General features: G+C 40.2%; 1 protein-coding gene across 1 annotated transcript; it reads left to right on the top strand.

Annotated features, from left to right (window-relative positions):
* Window positions 1–576: 576 nt before the first annotated feature.
* LOC127085196 (Holliday junction resolvase MOC1, chloroplastic) lies at window positions 577–15,211 on the top strand (the record flags this gene model as incomplete). Its single annotated transcript, XM_051025749.1, has 6 exons — window positions 577–990; window positions 1,117–1,222; window positions 1,623–1,675; window positions 7,920–8,051; window positions 8,197–8,269; window positions 15,064–15,211. Coding segments are annotated over 6 exons (873 nt in total), but the record flags the coding sequence as incomplete, so codon positions are not given.
* Window positions 15,212–16,309: the final 1,098 nt, after the last annotated feature.

Below are 16,309 nucleotides of genomic sequence, written 5' to 3'. Positions count from 1 at the left end.
GTGGCACCACATCTTTACCAACTCCTTTCATAGAAACCACAAATACCAGACACCTACGACCATAGGGTGTAATCCACCATCAGACCTTAACAATGATGTCAAAGGTGCAAAAGTTACAAACTCTCTAAACTCGTTGATCATCTTCCTTCAAGTCATAAGTTAACAACCATAGTGATTGCATATAATACATCTTTTGCCACAACTAAATCTTCTCCCCACGATAGATCTAATTTATGTTGGATTTTCAAACCATCTCTACCACATCTTGTCCCTTTAAATAACAATTTATTACACTTAAAAATAATATCAATTTCAGTCACAAGAGAAGCTTCGAGCATCAAGATCTCAACCACTAAGATAATATACAAAACCCTCTTAAATTGGTGTATTGATGAAAACTTGAGACTAAAAGTGTGCTTCTTTCGAGTTTTTCATACTATAATATTTTATGCATAAATTTAAGTATAGTAAAAATGTTTAATTTACCTATTAAGAAAACCAAGAATTGAAGAGACGAAATAAATTGAATTTGATTTGGTTTTCATCAATTTTCTTCCCTCCTTTATCTTTCTCTAAACACCCATCTTCCTTTTTCCATCAACATATAATAAAATAATAACCCTGGAGTCCCTGAAAATGCAATTAACGCCAGAATTTCACCAAACCCAATTGCATTTCATGAACAAATTTTCTTCCAAACTCAAACCCACTATTGATATCAGATCCTTCTGCGCCTCTTCTCTTTCCCAAACCCAGAATCTGAAGAACCCTGAAACCATAGTTCCTGTCAGAAAGCGTAGGTCTTTGGCTTCTTCCAATGACCAACTCAAGGAGAACTGGCTGGCTTCAATCTCTTACTCTACTCCAGGAAATACCCATCTTTTGAATGAAGACAAACTTGAGAGCTCCAGATGGTTCCTTGGAATCGACCCAGATGTTTCTGGCGCTGTTGCGTTGCTGAAAATCCATGATTCTGTTTGTTCCGCTCAGGTACCACACTTCTTTGGGATAAATTTCTTTCCTTTTTGTTTTTTGGGTCAAATGGTTAGATTTTGTTCAGAATTTTGTCTCCATATATTGACAAAAGATGTGAGTATATCAGCCCAACATATGCAGGTATTTGATTCTCCTCATGTGCAATTACTTGTTGGTAAAAGAACACGGAGACGATTAAATGCCAATTCTATCGTTCAATTGGTCCGTAGTTTTGATGCTCCACCTGGTATTCTAAAGTTCTTTACTTATAGTCTTTCATTTTTTTCTTTCTAGTCAAGACTACTATGATATGTTAAGAATGTGATTGCGATATTACCATGTATTAATACCGTGACTATAATATGTTGAGAGGCGAGACATTCATACTGACTTGATTTGATAAGATCTAGTTAATATTTGTTACTTACATTTTAAAAGTTAGATTGATAGTGCCATTTACATTATAGGTTGGGTAGATAGAAAGATTAGTAATCTAATTCGTGTGTTTCTGTGCAAAATGTTAATGGACTGTGTATTGGTCTAAGTTTTTCTACACTAGTACTTTTTAAATCATTCTGGCTTTTTCGTGTTGAAGGTTGATACTGTTTGTGGTTGGATATTTGCAAACTGATTCTTGATTTGATTAGGAACCACTGCATATATAGAGCAGTCAATCCCTTTTCCAAAAGACGGGAAGCAGGTTAGTATGCTCACTCAAATTAGTTTGTGAAATACTATATTTATTACTGCTTATTATTGGTGCTTAATCAATTTTATGCCCAATTTATGTGCTATTTATGATTGAAATTGGAGTGCGGAAATTGGCAAAGGTGAACGTTGACTAAGATGTGTTTTTCGTTCCTCTTAAGTATACATTGTTTTTGGTTTAGTTCCTGTATATTTTCCCTCCTCTTAAACCCCCTTTATTTTCTTAGTCTGGACTTTGAGCCTTTGATGTTGAATCTTACCACCATGATTGGTTTTACTTGTTGGAGATTCCCCACTACTAGTTGGAGATAGTGGTTGAAGGAGGAAATGGTTTGCAGTGTCAAGTGGTTGTTATGGTTATGGTGATGGTGTTTTTGATGAAAAGTAGCTAGTGTTGTGTGTGACCGTGAAGTGGATGGGAGGGAGAAGGGAAAGTGTTTGGGACCATATGAATGAAGATGGGTCAGGGGTGGAAGTGTCAAATCACAGTGGGCCTAGTGGAGCCAAGGCTTGGCTGGTTTATTCTAGAAGGAGAAGAGCATCAAATATCACGTGAGTGGATATGAGGTGGCAGTAGAGAGAGAATTGGTCTTAACCAATTCTGTTAGGCTGTTTGCATAAAGGATTAGGAATAGATCACAAGAGGACACTTTTGGAGAATCATTGTGTAATCATGAGAATGGAGAGCTACTAAGCACTCCATAGGAGCTCAACTCTGTGGCAGTAGATTCCTTGATCTCTGTAAATCTCTTCCAATCATTCAATAAAGCAGCCTCTTCTTATTATTCCTCATTCTATTCTTTATATTATTCTCAGTATTTTTTAGAGAACCTAACAGTGGTCCGACCTACCAGATCCGTAGAGGAGGCCAGTGAAGGAAAGCTTGGTTGATGTCTAAGAAGAAAACCGTAGCAAACATGGAGGCGAAGATTGCAGATCTGTAGCAAGAGTTATCGTTGATGAAGGTTGCTTTCTCTGATTCCATCGCTGAGGTTCAACAAACAGCGAGGGAGAATCAAAGAGCGTTGATACAGATGATGGAGAAGGTTCTGGAAAAGAAGGTGGTTGAAGCTGAAGATGATGCGTCATCGAAAAAGGTTACGACAACCACAAAGTTGAAAGGTGAAGCTTTGGATGAATTTAGAAGGTCGGTTAAGAAGGTGGAGCTACCAGCGTTCTCCGGCGACGATCCGGCCGGATGGATCTCTAGAGCAGAGGTCTATTTTCGTGTTCAAGACACGAGTGCTACCGTGAAGGTGGGGCTGGCACAATTGAGCATGGAAGGACCAACAATTCACTTCTTTAACTCTCTGTTGGAAGAAAACCCAGATCTGACATGGGAGGAGCTTTGATCAGAGTTGATGGAAAGGTACGGAGGTTTAGGAGAGGGTGATGTTTATGAAAAGCTCACTGAAATTCGTCAGAGAGGAACGGTGGAAGAATATATTCAGGAATTTGAACGTCTGACTTCTCAAATTCCGAGGTTACCTGACAAACAATTTTTAGGGTATTTTCTGCACGAATTAAGAGGTGAGATCAGAGGTAGGGTACGGAGTTTCATAGCTATGGGGCCGATAGCGAGAACGAAGTTGTTCCACGTCACGAGAGCAGTGGAAAGGGAAACGAGTGGTGGATCAGGTTGGATCCAAAACCTGAAACCAAGCGGTTCAAACAAGGCTAACCCGGGGCGAAATGGAGGAACATATTGGGTTTTTGTGAAAGGAGGCCAGAACAGTGGGTTAAATTATGGAAATGGGCCTAAAGGGCCCAATAACCCACCACGTGATGACAAGCCAGTAACTGGAGAGAGAAAAAAAGGGGGTGCACGTGACAAAGGCTTTACTCACTTATCCTATCAAGAGCTCATGAATAGAAAACAAAAAGGTCTTTGTTATAAATGTGGGGGTCCCTTTCACCCCTTCCATCAGTGTCCAGACAAACAACTACGTGTCATGATTTTGGATGATGAAGATGGAGGAGAGGAGGAGGCCAAATTGTTGGCAGTAGAGGTGGACGAATCTGAAGAAGAGCGAGATGGGGAGATGAGTGTGATGAACTTATATGAGATGGAGGTTCCGAGACGTAAACGTCTACAAACGCTCAAGTTGCGAGCAACCATTAATGGTGTTCCGGTGGTGGCTCTGATTGACAGTGGAGCGACACACAATTTCATTGCGAAGCCGTTAGTGCAAAAACTGGGTTGGAGCGTCGAAACTACTCCAGATTTCAGAATCAAGTTGGGTGATGGGTTTCAAACCACCACGCGAGGAAAGTGTAATCATGTCTTATTCAAAACAGGGGAGGTGACTAGTGAAATCGAAGCTTATCTGTTTGATTTAGAAGGAGTTGATGTAGTGTTAGGCATGGCGTGGCTGAAATCGTTGGGGGATATGATAATTAATTGGAAGAAGCAAACAATGGAATTTCGGCATGAGGGAAAATGGGTGATGTTAAAGGGCATAGAAGGAACACCTGAAGCCATTTCAGCACTACAGAGTATAGTAGGTAAAGCTAGTAAGGGATATGGAAGGAAGTGGTGGTCCTTAGATGCCACTTTGAACAACACAGAAACCCAGGTTTTACAAGAGACAAATCACCCAAAAATGAAAGAAAGGTTGAAGCAATTTGATGATGTGTTTCATGAGCCCAAGGGGCTGCCACCACGACGCTCACGTGACCACTTCATTAACTTACTGCCAGGTCAAGGCCCAGTGAGTGTGAGGCCCTATAGGTACCCCCATCATCAAAAAAATGAAATAGAGAAGCAAGTCAAAGAGATGTTGGAGGCAGGAATTATTCAGCAGAGTAGCGGTGTGTTTTCTAGCCCAGTAATATTGGTGAAGAAGAAGGATGGGTCGTGGCGGATGTGTGTCGACTACCGTGCCATTAATAAAGTGACAGTACCAGATAAATTCCCAATTCCAGTGATCGATGAGCTGCTTGACGAATTGCATGGTGCCTAATATTTCACTAAGTTTGATTTGAAATCCGGGTATCACCAAGTGAGGGTGAAACCTGAAGATGTTCAAAAGACTGCCTTCCGTACGCATGAAGGGCATTACGAATACCTTGTAATGCCGTTCAGACTGATGAACGCGCGCCCTCTACCTTTCAATCCTTGATGAATGAAGTATTTCGGCCGTTATTACGGAAGTTTGTTTTGGTTTTCTTTGACGACATACTCATTTATAGTCAGACGTGGCAGAGACATATTCGAGACGTAACAGAAGTGCTGCAGATTTTGAGGAGGCACAAGTTAGTTGCTAATCGGAAAAAGTGTTAATTTGGCCAGAATACAGTTGAGTACTTAGGTCATTTAATTAGTGGGACTGGTGTAGTTGTAGATCCCATGAAGGTGGAAAGTGTGATTACATGGCCAATACCGAAAAGTGTTAAGGGAGTGAGAGGATTCTTAGGCCTCACAGGTTATTATCGGAAGTTTATTAGAGACTATGGAAAAATTGCAAAGCCCCTGACTGATTTAACAAAGAAAGATGGTTTCAAATGGGGTCCTCAAGCTCAAAAGGCTTTTGAAACTTTGAAACAGAAGCTAACAACAGCCCCAGTTCTTGCATTACCAGATTTTGAAAAAGAGTTTGTGGTGGAGTGTGACGCGTCTGGTGTGGGGTTAGGCGCCATCTTGATGCAAGAGAAGAGACCCATTGCGTTCTTTAGTAAAGCCCTAGGAGGAAAGAATCTGGCCAAATCTGCATATGAAAGAGAATTAATGGCGGTGGCATTAGCGGTTCAACACTGGCGGCCATATTTAATGGGGCGATATTTCACAGTTACAACGGATCAAAAGAGTTTGAAACAACTTTGGCAGCAGAAAATTACAACACCTGACCAGCAAAATTGGGCTACCAAATTACTTGGTTACCAGTTTGATATCGTGTATAAGCCGGGGGTGGAAAATAGAGGAGTAGATGCACTTTCGCGTTTACCTGAGAATGGAGAATTGATGGCGGCAGTTTCATATCCAGTTTGGGACGAAGGTAATGTGATTCAAGAGGAAGTCCACAGTGATAAGGTGTTACTCAAGATCATAGAGGAATTGGAAGAGAATCCAAATGCAAGGCCTGGATTCAAGTATAAACAGGAGGCGCTATTGTATGAGGATCGGTTAGTTCTGTCAGCACAATCCAGTTTGATTCCTAAAATGTTAGCAGAGTTTCATAGTACTCCAGTAGGAGGTCACTCCGGATTTTACCGCACTTATAGACGATTGGCCGCAAATGTGTATTGGATAGGGATGAAGGAAAAGGTGCAAGAATATGTAAAAGCATGCGATGTGTGTCAAAGGCAGAAGTATTTAGCCATTTCTCTCGGAGGCCTACTGCAGCCATTACCGATTCCTACAGCAGTGTGGGAAGAAGTTTCGATGGATTTTATTACAGGACTGCCCAAGTCAAGAGGATTTGAAGCAATATTTGTGGTAGTGGACAGACTCTCTAAGTACTGTCATTTCATCCCTCTAAAAAGACCGTGTAATGCGAGGACAGTGGCTGAAGCATTTGCACGCGAAGTGATAAGACTTCATGGCTTACCTACAACAATTGTCAGTGATCGTGACCCTGTGTTTGTCAGTAATTTTTGGACTGAATTGTTTCGGTTGCAAGGAACAACGCTGAAAATGAGTTCAGCATATCATCCGGAAACTGACGGACAAACCGAAGTTGTGAATTGATGTCTAGAAACATATCTGAGATGTTTCATTGCTGACCAGCCAAAGTCTTGGGTGTTATGGATACCGTGGGCGGAATTCTGGTTTAACACCACATTCCATGCGTCAGCAGGGAGCACACCTTTTGAGCTGGTGTATGGGCGAAAACCTCCAATGATTACCAGATTGTTGCAGGGAGAAACACGGGTAGAGGCAGTGCAGAAGGAGTTAGAAGAACGCGATGAAGCTATCAGACAACTCAAAGTTCATTTACAAAGATCTCAAGACCGTATGAAGCACTATGCTGATGAGAAAAGAACAGATCGTAGCTTTCGAGTAGGGGAGTGGGTGTTCTTAAAGCTTCGTCCGCATAGACAGAAGTCTGTGGTGTCTCGTATTAATGCTAAGCTGGCTGCAAGGTATTATGGGCCGTTTCAAATTGTGGAAAGAATAGGGGCGGTGGTTACCCGAAGGATCAAGGGTACATCCGGTGTTCCATGTATCACTGTTAAAAAAGGCCATTGGAGAGTACCAAGTGGAGAGTGAACTACCTCAGGGAATAGAAGGGGACTGTGCTGATCAATTCATACCTGAAGATGTCTTAGCAACGCATATGAGTGGTCCAGAGGGACAAAAGGTACATCAAGTTTTAATTCAATGGGCTGACAGAACAGTGGATGAAGCTACTTGGGAGGATATCTTGACCATCAAGAGCCAATTTCCAGAATTCAACCTTGAGGACAAGGTAGCTGTTCTAGGAGGGAGTGTTGTTAGGAACCATATGAATGAAGATGGGCCAGGGGTGGAAGTGTCAAATCACAGTGGGCCTAGTGGAGCCAAGGCTTGGCTGGTTTATTCTAGAAGGAAAAGAGCATCAAATATCACGTGAGTGGATATGAGGTGGCAGTAGAGAGAGAATTGGTCTTAACCAATTCTGTTAGGCTGTTTGCATAAAGGATTAGGAATGGATCATAAGAGGACACTTTTGGAGAATCATTGTTTAATCATGAGAATGGAGAGCTACTAAGCACTCCATAGGAGCTTAGCTCTGTGGCAGTAGATTCCTTGATCTCTGTAAATCTCTTCCAATCATTCAATAGAGCAGCCTCTTCTTATTATTCCTCATTCTATTCTTTATATTATTCTCAGTATTTTTTTAGAGAACCTAACAGAAAGGAGAGGGAAAGATTGTTAGGTTAGGGAAAGGAAGCGAAGAAGACGAAAGGGATGAGGAGGTGACGTGCCACCCATTTTTTTTTAACATGCGACCGTGCTTATATGGCCTTCTGTTATCCACATCATCATCTGAGAGACGGCAACTAACGGCAGTCCAGACAATAAAAAAATGAAGGATCAAAAGGAGAATTTTTTTAAGTGACCAACTGATATTAAAACATGCTATGTTTAGAGGGACTAAACATATTTTTGTTACGAACGTTCAATGTGCTACTTTATATTTTCAGTTTCTTTTTTAAATAATATTTTAATTAACTCCAATTAACATTTAGAAAAACATGTATCAAAGTATGATTTTAGCTCAAACCTAATATTTTCCCCATCTTTTGCATTCAAGGGCTGGTGGAGTGGAGGATTTGGGTACGGGCTGTGGATTGGGATCTTAGTTTCCTCAGGATTTACTGTTGTTCCAGTGCCATCTTTTACTTGGAAAGCTAAGTTTGAACTCTCTGGAAGCAAGACTGCAAAGGTTGGTTTGGTCCTGACACTACAGATTAATGTGTGTGTTATCAAATTATCATATGCAGTTTCCATTCACTAAATGACATTGTTCACCAAGGATACTCATTTCATTTGCTAGCTACAGCTGTTTTTGATTTTTTATTATACTGCAGGATGATAGCAGGAAACTTGCATCCACATTATTTCCATCACTGAGTTCCCTGTTAAGCAGGAAAAAAGATCATGGTACATATTTCTATTGCTTAGTCCATTATTCAACTAATCTGCCGCTTGATGAACATAAACTATCTTCAAAGCCTATTTCAAGGGGAATGCTTATGGAACTTGCTCAAATCCTATAATTTATATTTAGCTTTTAATCCATTATAAAATCTGCCATGTAATTTTCAATGATTTTACCCTTGATCAGAGTCTCTTCCAGTTATGGCTACAAGAAAATTCCCACTTCATCCAAAATTTTATGTTGGAATAACCCATACTCCACTTGCTTAAGAAATAACGCTTCTATACTTAATCATTAATGACTTCCTAGACATTGATTTTATTTTTCGATTGTTAAATTAAAAAAAAAACATATCAAATCAATAATTTTTTCTAAAATTGAAAAACTTATTGATATTTCATCAAATGAGTTTGATTTAACATGAAAATGTATTCATTTAAAATATTAGGATACGCCAGATTATAGAAACTAACGTGTATCTCTTATTCACTTCTAAGAGTCCCACAACATATAATATATAACATGAACATATGCTTTATTAATAGAGATAACTCCCACCTTACAAGTCTGTTTTATAAGGTTGAGTTAGACTCAACCACAATTTTGAGATGATATAAAGTGTGAGTAAGAGTCCTCTATTGTATGGAGAAATGGATGTTGAACATTTTATGATGAGAAGACAGAGTTGTTGTTTGCTAACCGTAATAATGGATCCCCATAAGATCTAGTTACGTACAAAATCAAGCTCTCGTGGTGGCAGTTCGACAAGTGCCATTATCATGAAAAACTTCTGAGTTGTTCGGCATGGCGCTATCGAGTCACTAGTCAAAGGCGTTAGGGATTGAAAATCAACCATTTAATGATAAAGCTTACCGAGATAAGCCTGCCTGTCCATATTCTCCAGCTCTAGAGAGTTGAGACTAAGAATGACACTGTCACACTATAGACATAGTGGACATTATTGGAGTAGACTTTCTTGGCCTTTTCTGAAACATCATTGAGTGGTGAAAGCTTGGTATTGTGCTGGAGATTGGGCATATTGGAAAACCAGGGAGCCGTGAACGGTGGCAATATCCTTGGTATTCTTAAACATAAGAATGCGTCAACTTGTTTCCATTTTATGCGGTGAACGGTGGCAATATCCTTGGATTGTTTGGTCAAGTTGTATTCTCACCTTTGACCTTGAAATCAAAGCTTGGCGGAAGCGGCCCAAATGCTGTAGTTGGCTGTCGCAGTCAACTTTTCACATTTGATGAGCAGAATTTTAGTAAACATGGCAAAATTAAAGTCGGAGTTATCACACGAGTGTTGGTAGGTGAAAAATGTGCAAACAGGTGCGCCTGGTGGTGGAAAAGACGGTGAGCTCCGAAAAATGCTGAAAAATTAGATCTGGTGGAAGAATGCATGGGTTTTTGATAGAATAGAATATTTTGTTATAATTAGTCATAATTAGCTTCCTATAATTATGTTGTATCATAATTAGATAGTTGATCAAATGTTACACATTGATGTATATATACTCTATTCAGATCAATGAGAAGGACACAATTTCCATTATCTTACATGGTATCAATCCTAACCGATCCCTCTCTCTAAAAAAAAAAGAAAAAAACAAACAAACGCAGAAACGCGTTTCTTCTTCTCCCTCATTATAGTCCGCCGCCACATGCTTCTTCTCCCTCCTTGAAGTCTGCCGCCGCAACAGGACTACCGTACTCTGTACCGCCGCCGTCGAACACGAAAAACACCCTATTCTCTTGCCTTTCGGCTCTGTTCGCGCCGCAGCCGTCACACCTGCAACCATGTCTGAATCAGACCATTCAGAACACAGTGACGCCGATACCCATAAATCCGCCGATACCCACAAATCCGCCGATACTGGTGATTCCGGCCAGCCCAAGAACACCACGTTTCGAGGTTCCAAATCGGAGTTTCATCCCGCTCTTGCCGTCTCCAATATTAGGAACCACATTCCTATTATTCTTGAGATGGAAAAAGATCAATATGGCACCTGGGCCGAGCTTTTCCGCATCCATGCTCGCTCACATCGAGTCCTGCATCACATCGTTCCATCTATCGGAAAAGAGCCACCTGTCATTACCGACGCCAACCATGAACAATGATCCACTCTTGATGCCGCCGTTCTTCAGTGGATTTAATCCACTATTTCTACTGATTTGCTGACCACTATTCTAGAACCCAACTCCAATGCAATGGAAGCATGAAATCGCTTGGAAGATAATTTTCAGGACAACCAAAATGCTCGAGCTGTCACTCTTGAGCCAGAGTTTTCTAACACTCGTATGGAGGATTTTTCCAATGTCTCAGCTTACTGTCCGCGTCTTAAGATGCTTTCTGATAAATTGAGAAATGTCGGCTCCCCTGTCAACAATCATCGTCTGGTCCTTCAGCTGATCTCTGGTCTCCCAGAAGCTTACCGTAGTGTTGCTACTTTGATTCGCCAGAGCAACCCTCTTCCGGTATTTTATCAGGCTCGTTTCATGCTTACTTTGGAAGAAGCCGGTATGACTAAGATGGCAAACACAGGCTCTCATGCTCCTATGCACACCACTCAGCCGAAATCTACTGAAGACACCTCTCAGGGTGGCAACCGCCGCCCCGACAACTGTTCTCGCTCCCGTGGCAACCAGGGTCGCGGAGGGGGACGTGGTAACCGCAGTGCACCTTAGTCTGGAGCTCCCAACGCTCCCTCACCTTGATCCGCTCCTCCTTGGCAACAGCAACAGCAGTACCCAACCTGGCAACCATAGGGTTGGACTCCACCACCATGGGCTATGCCACTGTGTCCGTATCCCACCTCTCAGTGGACACGCCCTGCCGGTCCTCCTAAGCAGCCAAACATTCTAAGACAACGTCCTCAGGTGTATGCAACCTCTACCTCATTTCAGATACCGACAGACATTGAGACCGCAATGCATACCATGTCACTCCACACTCCTGACAATCAGTGGTACATGGACACGGGCGCAACATCTCACACAGCCGCATCACAAGGTAATCTCTCGTCTTATTTTTCAATAAGTAATTCAAATCAAAAAGTCATTGTAGGCAGTGACCATAGAATTCCAATTCACGGCACCGAACACACAAATAACCACATCTCACCAACCACTTCACCTTAACCATGTCCTGCATGCCCTGAAAATGATTGAAAATTTAATTTCTGTGAGACGACTCACCACTGACAACAATGTCTATGTTTCCTTTGATCCTTTTGGTTTTACTGTCTCTGATTTTCAGACGGGGATCACCCTTCTTAGATGTGACAGTCGTGGAGATCTTTATCCAGTTACCACTCCTCCCAGTTTTGCCGGTCTCACATCCAGTCTTTGGCATAATCGTCTTGGTCATCCTGGCATGTCTGTTTTGAATTCCCTTCACAAAAATAGGTTCATATGTTGTGAACCTTTTAATTCTTCTGTCGTTTGTGACTATTGTGTTTTAGGCAAACAAGTTAAATTGCCATTTTTTGAGTCTCAAACTACGACTTTGATGCATTTTGACATTTTACATAGTGATTTATGGACATCTCCAATTTTAAGTTCTACTGGTCATAAATATTATGTCTTATTCTTAGATGATTTTACAAACTTCTTGTGGACTTTTCCTATTAGCAGAAAATCTCATGTGTTTGAAACGTTCAAGTCACTTATTCAACTCATTCAAACTCAATTTTTGCAAAAAGTCGAAACATTTCAATGTGACAATGGCGGTGAATATAATAATGAGCTTTTTCAAAAATATTGCACTGATCACGGTCTAGTTTTTCGTTTCTTTTGTCCTTACACGTCCTCACAAAATGGGAAAGCGGAACGCAAAATAAGAACCATTAATAATATGATACGCACTATGTTAGCTCATTCTTCTGTTTCCCCATCGTTTTGATATCATGCTCTCCACATGGCAACTTATCTGTTAAATATTATTCTCTGTAAAACACTTCAAAATCAGTCACCAACACAACTCATGTATCGTCGTGATCCCACCTACACACATCTCAGAGTCTTTGGTTGTCTATGTTATCCATTATTCCCGTCATCTACCATTCATAAGTTACAACCCCGCTCTACTCCGTGTGTCTTCTTGGGTTATCCGCCGAATCATAGAGGTTATAAGTGTTTTGATTTGTCTAATAGAAAATTAATAATTTCGAGGCATGTTATCTTTGATGAAACTCAATTTTCCTTCACCAAGATACACCCCGTTCACCTCACTCTTATCAATTCCTAGATGATGACCTTCACCCCTACCTTATACATCAGTGGCAAAATCAAATTTCACCACCTGTTGCACATAACCAACCAACACCCACAATCCCAATTGACCAACCACTACCCTCAATAAACCAACAATCATCATCTCCTACCTCTTCGATCAACACACCCATTACAATAAACTCTCCATCACCACCATCAATTCAACCGCATCCACCTCCACCTACACGAACCATCACCACCCGAAGTATGAAAGGCATTGTCAAACCCCTCACGATATTTAACTTATCAATCTCTCACTCTGACCACACCATCTCACCCATACCTAAAAACCCCAAACTAGCCTTATCAGACCCGAATTGAAAATCCGCAATGCAATCTGAATTTGATGCTCTTATTCGAAATAAGACGTGGGATTTAGTTCCTCGTCCTTATGATGCTAATCTTATTCGATGTATGTGGATTTTTAGGCATAAGAAAAATTCTGATGGCTCCTTTGAGCGTTGTAGGCTCGTCTTGTAGGTGATGGCAGGTCACAGGTTGCAGGTGTGGATTGTGATGAGACTTTTAGCCCCGTGGTGAAACCCGCTACCATTCGAACAATGCTTACCATTGCTCTCTCCAAATCCTGGCCCATTCATCAACTGGATGTCCAGAATGCCTTTTTACATGGTGATCTTTATGAGACTGTTTACATGCATCAGCCATTGGGTTTCCGCTACCTCCGTCATCCAGATTATGTATGTCGGTTGAAGAAGTCATTGTATGGTCTCAAGCAAGCGCCTAGGACATGATACCAACGTTTTGCTGACTATGTCGCCACCATTGGCTTTCGCCATAGCACATCAGACCACTCCCTCTTCATATATCGACAAGGTTTACACATGGCCTACATTCTGCTGTATGTAGACGACATCATCCTCATCACCTCCACTCAGGTCTTCCGCCAATCAATTATATCACTCTTAGCATCTGAGTTTGCAATGAAGGATTTGGGCCATTTGAGTTACTTTCTAGGTATTGCAGTATCTCGTCATCCTGATGACATATTTCTCAGTCAAAACACTTATGCATCAAAGATCATTGAACGTGCTGGCATGGCGTCCTGTAAACCATCAGCCACTCCTGTTGACACCAAGCAAAAACTCAGCACCTTCTCCGACACTTCTTATGAGGATCCCTCATTGTATCGGAGTCTTGCAGGGCCCCTACAGTATCTCACCTTCACTCGACCTTATCATATGATGTTCAACAAGTTTGTCTTCACATGCATGCCCCTCGCACGAAACACATGCTTGCTCTTAAGCGCATTTTGCGCTATATTTAGGACACCTTACATTTTAGACTACACTTATCTCCATCTCCCATTACAAAACTTATCTCCTACACTGAAGCTGATTGGGGTGGATGTCCTGACACTAGACGTTCTACATCTGGTTATTGTGTTTTTCTAGGTGACAACCTTATTTCTTGGTCTTCCAAAAAGCAACAAACTCTCTCCCGTTCCAGTGTTGAAGCCGATAATAAGGGGGTTGCCAATGTTGTCTCCGAATCGTGTTGGATTCACGATCTTCTCCTGGAACTCCATTTTACTATTCCTCAGGCCACTTTGGTGTATTCTGACAATGTTAGTGCCATCTATCTATCTGGTAATCCTGTGCAGTATCAACGCACTAAGCATATTGAGATGGACATTCATTTTTTCGGGAAAAGGTAGCTCGTGGTCAGACTCGCGTTCTTCATGTTCACTCAAGACATCAGATCGCAAAGATCTTTACCAAAGGACTTCTTCATTCTCTTTGATGATTTTCGGACTAGTCTAAGCGTCCGTGAACCTCCCGCTTCGACTGCGGGGGTATGATAGAATATAATATTTTGTTATAATTAGTCATAATTAATTTTCTATAATTATGTTGTATCATAATTAGATAGTTGACCAAATATTACATATTGATGTATATATATTCTATTCAGATCAATGAGAAGGACACGATTTTCATTATCTTACAGTTTCACGCGCCGGGAGACTGGCCGCACATGAGAGTGCATGCGAACATAGAGAAGATTTTGTGGAGGGATTTGTCGGAGAGAAGCACACCAGATGATGGTGGCACAGTAGTGATTGGATGTAGGATGACATAGAACTGAGGCACACACTGGTGTGTGAGATGTACACAATAAAGCAACATAATCAATACAATATCAATTTTAATTAATTATATACGTTACTAGTAACATATTTTTAACACAATACTACGTGACAATGGTGTACCTGGAATAAAATACTATCACCTAGTTGATGTGTCAAAGAGAGTGAAAGAATATCTCAAAATAAGAAAAGTATTAATCTAAAGATGATAATTCTAATTATGACTATGATCAACATGCTATCTTCAGAAGAGTCATGGTTAATGGCTTATCAAGCTTCAAGCATCCATGTGTTGTATTTGTAGTTTATCTTCTAAATAAACCTTCTACTTTTGAATATATATGCTGATTGATTCTTGTTAATTACTACAGAGATTTTATATGCTCTGATTTTTTTAAAAATTGTCTTGTAGGAAGGGCAGAGGCTTTATTAATTGCTGCGTATGGCAAAGACCAAAACAAAAGCCATGAACATACTGAGACCATCATTGACAAATTGGAAACCTGAAAATTTCCGAATTTATCAGCTTCTTTCGCCCCTTCCGTTGACTTGACTGCATCCAATTGTAACGGTACCAATTACTATGGTATACTATTCTAGTTTTTATGTATTCCCAAGTTTATTTGCAATGTATTTGGAATTTATCTTTATGATATAGTCAGAGTTAGAGACTTCAAGTTTGAAGTATGAGAATGTAGCAACATTAATATCTTTAAAGGAAAAATGTTGTTGCTCATGTAGTCTTGCATCTTTTGATATATTGTTTGTCCATAAGCTGTTTGAGTTTCTTGGGAAGCCTTTACATTGTTCAACATGAGTGTCCTCTTTCAATTCATCCTTTAACATCTTGAATTTCTTTGGGTCTTTTTTTCAAGACCAGTTTTTCTTTTCTGTTAAATTTTGTTTCTCGGCAGTGTGCATAATTGTAGAAACCCGTCCCCCTTTTGTTTTTTAGTGACACCATATAACTTATTGTTTTGCCATGGCCCAAGGCTGTTGTGATTTGTTGCTATTCAATCGTAATCATGGTTATGTTTGCTTGCGACCTGCTATTGTATTGCCTTAGTCTATTGACACGGTTCTCCAATCTACTCCTGCAGTGACTTCGTTGAGATTTCTGCAACCTATGAAGCACGGACACGGACACGAGGACCCCGATAATGTAAAAATCATAGGACACAGACACAGTTAAATATATTTTATATATTAATATAATAATACAATTTATAGACAAAATTTATAAAAAATTTAAAATGAGAAGCAAAATTTATGTTTATTTAAGATAAAAAATAATCAAAAATTCTTTCAACACTTTCAAACAAATTTTGAACATGATAATTGATATTCATATATACCTTGTGAAAACCGAAGCAATGGTGTGCAAAGAGGAAAATAATCGGAGAAGATAAAAAAATTGTGGAGACAAAAACATTGAAATATAAAAAAAAACAAGGAGTCATAATTGTGTTATTTTTATAGTAAAGAAGTGAAATATGAAAGCTAAAAAACTTTTTTTTTATTTAAATTTTTAAAATTTTTAAGCTGAGTTTCTATTTTTTTAAAAAATTCTGGAATTTTCTGAATTGTGACGTCTCCTTTATTTGAAATAAAGTGTCGTATCCGTGTCCATAGCAATTTGATTTTTTTCTTCTGTTGGA

This window comes from Lathyrus oleraceus, chromosome 5, assembly GCF_024323335.1.
Source record: "Lathyrus oleraceus cultivar Zhongwan6 chromosome 5, CAAS_Psat_ZW6_1.0, whole genome shotgun sequence".
In the NCBI taxonomy this organism is placed as follows: domain Eukaryota; kingdom Viridiplantae; phylum Streptophyta; class Magnoliopsida; order Fabales; family Fabaceae; genus Lathyrus; species Lathyrus oleraceus.
This window is presented reverse-complemented; position numbering and strand designations above follow the sequence as displayed.